This window comes from Malus sylvestris, chromosome 9 (assembly GCF_916048215.2).
Source record: "Malus sylvestris chromosome 9, drMalSylv7.2, whole genome shotgun sequence".
Classification (NCBI taxonomy): Eukaryota; Viridiplantae; Streptophyta; class Magnoliopsida; order Rosales; family Rosaceae; genus Malus; species Malus sylvestris.
This window is the reverse complement of record NC_062268.1, coordinates 3,315,367-3,322,164: the sequence shown is the minus strand read 5'-3', so window position 1 is coordinate 3,322,164 and position 6,798 is coordinate 3,315,367. Positions and strand designations below refer to the sequence as shown.

The window sequence follows — 6,798 nt, the reverse complement described above, 5'->3', positions numbered from 1 at the left end:
GTAATCATGTTCCTAAAGAAAAACTTTTTTAAGTGTAGATTCACACTTTATGCAATGTTTTGTTCACGTGTTATAATGATATGAATATATGACAAAATTATGCGTCACATGTATATATAGTTAAAAAGAGTGATAATATAAGTGAATTGCTATTACATGATGTGATAGTGACACTAAATACTTTCTTGTTTGTGAAGGGTGCATTGTAGTGCAAATTGTCCAAGTTGTCAATGAGCTCTTACCTTATTACTATAAGCATTCAATTGGCCCCCCAAGAAGCTAGACGAACATGCATACGTACATACTTCTTTGAGGGTTTCATAGAATTGACATCTGCCCGATCGGCTCACCTACAATGTAATGTATACCTGAATGTTTGTTCCCTCTCCATACTCAAGGCCTAACTTGATTAAAACAACTCACATGACCATGTATAAACATCAAAACCCTACGAACATCGAAAAGGAAAAAGAAAGAAAAAGAAAATCTTGTACCTATTTGGTTCTGCAATTTCTATTTTCATGATACTTTGATCACCTAGCTAACGCCAAGAAGGGAATCGTTTTCTAAGAAAAAACTACTACTGCATATCTACGTGAATATATATATAGAACATGGTTTTAATGATTCTAATTAATCCAACTTCTTCATAACGTTCTTTTGAATACTTGCAATCGAACTTGCATATGAGCGTCGTGGAGCGTTCTATAATGTTCTTTCTTGGTTTTTGGTTCTTGGGATAATCAACAACTTGGCCTACCAAAGAAGATTATATTAGTGGGAGATTTAGGTTAAGGACCTACCGAAAGAGATATCAGTGGGATAATCAACAAGTTAATCACCTTTCAACAACGTTGCTAATTAAAGAAATTCCCACCATTATAACAACCAACACGATTAGATATGTGGGCCTTCAATCCTAAATACAAAGCAATCTAAACATTTATAGACTAATTGCAGATTAATTTCTAGCAATATATGAATTTTTTCTTTAAATATATTAGAGACAGAAGGAGGAATAATTCCAGAACTTACCATTAAGATCAGTCAGTATCACTCATAGATTGATGCTTTACATATGCCAAATATATGCACTTATCAAGCACAGGAATTAAGAGGATCAAACATGATAGGTACATAATTAATTAAAAGAAGTAAATACATGAGAAGAAGTTTATTTTTTACCATGAGAAATTCAATTAACTAGCTAGGTTACATGAACTAATTACCTCAAGTAACCTAGGCGAGCTAATAATTTGTCTCTCTCTTTCATATATATATGCCCTTTTTTGTAACAATAAACTAAAGGTTAGCTCAATTGGTGTCAGATATTCCAATCAAGATTGTCATGAAACTCTTAATTAATTTTCTTTGAGGGATATTAATTAATTTCACATACCTTTTTTTTCACTGCTTCATCACCATGTAATGCACATACACCATATAACTGCTAGCCGTTGTTTTCTTTTAATCTGCAAACACTTAAATTAACTAGGAAAATACAACATACCCTTTTCACCTTCCATCCATACATATATAATAGACTGTCCAGCCATATATTTCTCTCATCTCTCAACCCAGAAATAACTAAAACAGCAATATCTCTCAAACCACACACTTAATAAAATAATTACATATACATAAATTAGCTGCTTAATTATTTTAATTAGGCACCATTTGAAGAAGGCGAAGAGCACTCGCAGACGGTCTCGACTTCTCGTCTGTGGAAGTTCCTGTGGCAGCCACAAGCAGCACAGGTGAGTGCAGCAGTTGTTCCCTCCTCTCCATTACTTGCCATGAACTCTCTGCATCCGTCAACAGCGTAGCCTCCGACCCCAGCAGCATGGTTCTTCTGGCACTCTCCATATCTCACGACGGTGAAAGATGAAGCTGCTGAAGCTTGTTCTGTTCTTCTCAAAACTACTTGCCGCTTCCTCATTTAAGTTTCTGATTAATTCGTCCCTGTTTCAGATCTCGATTTTATTACGTCTCTTGATTTCCCCAAACCCCCTTGAAACTATGCTGAAATTTCCTCACTGGTTTTTTGACTCAGAATCAAAAGATGGCAAATTAGAAGTTGGTGGAGGTGAGTTAGAGAGTGATAAAGAGAGAGAGAAAGAAAGGAAACAAGAGCTTATGGTTATGTGGTGGTAATGACCAAGCCCTAACCCTAGATATATATTTATAGCATATTAGCATGTAATATTCTCTCTCTCTTCTTGCTTTAGTAGTCTTAACTATTGGTAAGCACAGTAATCGACCTGTTTTTGTTTAATTATAAATTGTTTTACTGATATATACTAAATATCATTAGAAGAAAAGCTAGTCGGTAATTTTTTTTTTATCTTTCTATTGAAAGGAATTGGGGGGGCAACGATCCATGACCACCTTTTTACTACATAACTACTAATGTTTTAATCTCATTGTTTACTAGCTAGTTAGTTGTAAACCCAAAAATGGTCGTTGTGAACTGATGGTCCAACAACCTCACAACTCACTAGCATAAAATTAAAGAAAAATAAAATAAAATTATGGAAACTGAAGTGTGTAAATAAGGCAAAACCTTAGATGCTAAATATGTTGAGAAAGCTTTTTCTATCAACCATAACTGCGATGGGTTTAATATAGAATACCAGCTAAGCAGAAATTAAGACCTCATAAACCATAATTATGCATGTACAGTGTGGACCCTTAAGTGGCACTAAAACGATTGTTTTGTGGGGTTCATTGATACGATGCCAATAGAAATTGTCTAGCTTAGCTTCCTCAACGACCAAAAAAAGTCTAGTTTCACCACCCCAGAACTCGATGGAAAATGATATCTCACCTTGCCAACCCTATACGGAAAATAAAATTGCAAATGCTACAATTATAATTCTCTTCTTGTTACTTAGCTTGCATTGCACAAGGTAATAATTCAATTTCATGATTTATATATGCAGAATAAATAAACAAAAATAGAAGTTTGATCTTTACCCAAAAGAAAAAAAAAGTTTGATGGTTAATGTTTACAGAAACAGAGAAGACAATAGTTGGTGCCATGCAATATATCGATGATGGTTTTCCCAAAATTATGTCACGGATTCATCCAATCTCAAACACACACACACATAAACAAAGTGCACACTGTTGGCTTTTGATTAATTACAAAAACAAATGATGATTCCATTCCTATTTATATCGATATGATACTCTTTGCCCGTGTAATTATAAACTAACACGAGCAAACATTACATAACCTACATCACTTCATATGCTTTTTATACGTGATGTTCTTTTATTTTGTGCCAATTGTACCCGACAAATTACACTAAGCAAAATGAATTCATGTGCTCTATAGAGCTGATTTGCACATCCATGCACAAGTGTGAGACGAATTTTTTTATTAAAGAAACTCCGTAACATGTTAACAGCGACGGACATGTGGTTAGGTAATGCTGGTATCTGATATCAATGGAGGACTATGCCAACTTTTTGCCATTTTTGTTCATTACGTGGCTCATAGTTTGATCCACATGCATGCATACATCTTTGCGTTTTTGCCACAATTTAACTAAATATCAAGTCTGCCGAACATCTGGAATCTCCCATGTCCTTGACGACACAAGGAGGTCTAGGATGACAATGTCCGTGAGGGGAAATTTAACAGCTGAAACCTTCATATACTAATTTAATTGTATATCTGCTGAGAAGTGATGTGGAACGTACGTCTGTTGTGACTGAAATTCACAAAGCTAGCTATATATAATAGGAAAAAAAAAATGGACATCATGCATTCAAGGCGTTTGGATGGTTTTGGATTTTATGTTGTGTTTGATTTTGAGTGACCTAATTCTCAAAACTTGGGAGTCGGTTATTCATCACATAGATATTGTCATTAGGGGGAGAGCTCATTTTCTCATTTATAACTTATCTTCACTGTAAAATTTTCATAATCGGAATCGTTCAATCTTTTATTCTTCATTGCAAGATCATCCCTACAAAATTGAATCCGAGATCCTTTAGTCATCCCACTGTGTCAAATAAATCAACGGTTCAATATAAATATACTACTTGGCAGCAAAACTGAGGCGGAAATATGTGCCTATTTGCACTTATTTATTAACAGCAACGCTTGTTTTAGGTGCAATTTTAATACCCGACCGTCCTAACTATTAGGTGCACAAAACCGAGTCTCTTGCAGGCTCACAAATGAAGATAGTCTGAAATAAGGTTTCTTTTCCCGGTCTTGCTTTCCATCCGTTCTTTGCGAGCTCTTATACTGGAGTTCTTACAGACATCTTTACAAAATTGCTTTTGAGTCTAAACATATTTTCTACAGATGAGAGATCTGAAAAGATCTTAGATATGATTCCCGATCCTGATCAATCTATTACTTCTGAGCTTCTTAGAAGGTGGCAAGAAGGAGATAAACCTCTAGTTCAAAAGAAGACATTAATGTTGTTAGATGGGAGCAACTACAAACTATGTTGCAATCTGGAAAACCTAAGGTGCAAGGACTGCATAGGTGCGTTGAAGAGATTGTGTTCTCTTTTACCTACCCTAGGCTTGACATGAAGGTTTCGAAACACATGAACCATTTGTTAAAGGCATATTTATGTGTACACAAAAAAAAACAGGTCGTGTTTGTGTTCCAATTGATCCAAATCATTGTGAGGACTTTGATCCTACTGCAGTACCAACCCTTTCCACTCTCTTAGAACAACTCAACATTGGCAGTTTGAGAGCAGAAGGTGATAATGAATGGGACAGAACGTCCCTCGGGAAATCATTAGGTTTTTTAGATCATCGTTTCTTGTCTCAGCCTATAATTTCAGAGTCTAACTAGTAAATCCCATGAAGTTTGAAGAAGTTGTAAACAGTAAATCCCACAAAGAGTAATTACATGATGTGAATAGGTAAATCCCACGAAGGGTAGAATAACTTTTTAACGGTAAATCCCACGAAGAGTAAATCCATGAAGGGTAATCTTACATAGATGTTGATTTTCAGATGTTGAAATTGTGAAGGCCAATGCCATTGTTAAGAGTAGTTGTTTTTTGGTAAAATCCACAAAAGGCGATCCCGTGGTACTATAGTTAAGGCCAATGCCACACTATAGTTTGTTAATTTTCTATTTTAAAGGCTGATGCCAATGTTAAATGAAGTTGTTGACGGTAAATCCCACGAAGGGTAATCCCGTAAGAAATTGTTATAACCGGCATGATGGTGTGTTACAACTTTATAAGAGGTTGTTCTTTGATTAAAGCTCCTGCACAATGCAGAGGAAAATTAGACTTTTGGATGTGCTTCCTACTGAGCTTGCAAATTGAGTTTGGGGCAGATTGAGTTTGTTGCAGTGAGTCAGTGAATATATTTGGGGCAGATTGATGTTCACTACTGCTCTGCAGCTTGTATCTATCATAAAAGGTTCTTGTTGATATAACACTTATGCCTTTGCTCTGCAGCTATAACAAATTCTTTATTCAAAAAAGGTTTGAGATAATTTCCATTTTTGCAGAATCAAGGTTGTAGTTGGTTCAAGCTGTTCTGTTTTTCTGGTTTCATAGAAGTGATTGCAAATGTTCTTCCAATCTTAAACTGGGTTTCCCCAGTTGAGATTGAGGGGGAGTATTAAGGGTACAAATGTAATACAGTTAGTGATATAGTTAGTAAGGTTGTTAGGATTTCTCTTATAAAAAAAAAAGTATGTAATCTTCATTTAGTCAGTTAATACAAATCTTATTTTCCTCTCTAAACTCTCTCTTTCTCTAGAATCTCTTTTGTTTCTCTCTATCATCTTCCTCTTCCTCTGTGCCAATTCTTCATCTTTTACAATGTAGTAAACAACTAGCATATGGGCACACACAAAGTGTGTGAGAAAATTTTTTATTTTTGTTTTTGAAATAGAAGGAGAGAGGAAGAGAGTGAAAGAGAAGGTGGGAGTGGGAAGTTTTTTTTTATTTTTTATTTATTTATTAATTAGAGATATGTTAGGAACTTAGAATTACATGTAGGTGAGGCTTTGAAAAAAAAACAAAAAAATTTGGTTGTGTGAAATTACATTTCTACCCCATATTTCTTATTTATGTTCTGTTTTAATTAGAGGGTTAAACTGATAATTTCATAGGGTTTTGGTTAACAATGAGTGTTTTATTAATTAGTAGAGATTAAGTTGGTATTACTTTATTGTGGCTTATCGAGGTTTCCAGGGATCCTCACTGCCTGTTCGGTGGTCCCTACCAACCCCGCCCTACTACTGGACCACTTTCTAAGGCTCCCTTACCAAGACCCAGAGTGGGTGGAATATGTTAGAATCGTCTAGATGAACACACCCCCGGGTGAGATAGCATCGAAAATCCAATCTTTTATTAACCTCGAGTCAGCAAATCCTCAAATTTTGCCCCTATTTCTAATTCATTGGTGCAAATGTATTAGCCTCTATTTGTTCATAGTTTTGTAGTATGATTTATTTGATACATGCAGATGACTAAATGATCTTTGATTTGAATGACTTTTTGTAGGAACGATTTCGAAATAAATATTGAACAGTTCCGATTATGAAAATTCTACCATAGAGATACGTTATTCATAAATGGGAAAATGAGCTTATCCCTCCAAGGAGTAATTTAAAGGTAGTTCATTCTTGAGTAAACTTAGGTTATCATATTTTTGACAGGTAAAAGGCCAAGATTTTTTGTCGTACCGGCGCCAATAATGACATAAAAAGGGGCTAGGGATGAGTATTCCACAAAATGTATATCTTATCTGTAAATTGTACTGAACTATTGTTTATATGAGTATACGATAATACGAATA

The 6,798-nt window shown here is 35.1% G+C and overlaps 1 protein-coding gene across 1 annotated transcript; it reads right to left on the bottom strand.

Annotated features, from left to right (window-relative positions):
- Window positions 1-1,444: 1,444 nt before the first annotated feature.
- Window positions 1,445-2,243, bottom strand: LOC126583712 (mini zinc finger protein 2-like). Its single transcript, XM_050248218.1, has one exon. The coding sequence runs from the start codon at window positions 1,937-1,939 to the stop codon at window positions 1,667-1,669; it is 273 nt and encodes a 90-aa protein (XP_050104175.1). The 5' UTR covers window positions 1,940-2,243; the 3' UTR covers window positions 1,445-1,666.
- Between the last annotated feature and the right edge of the window lie 4,555 nt (window positions 2,244-6,798).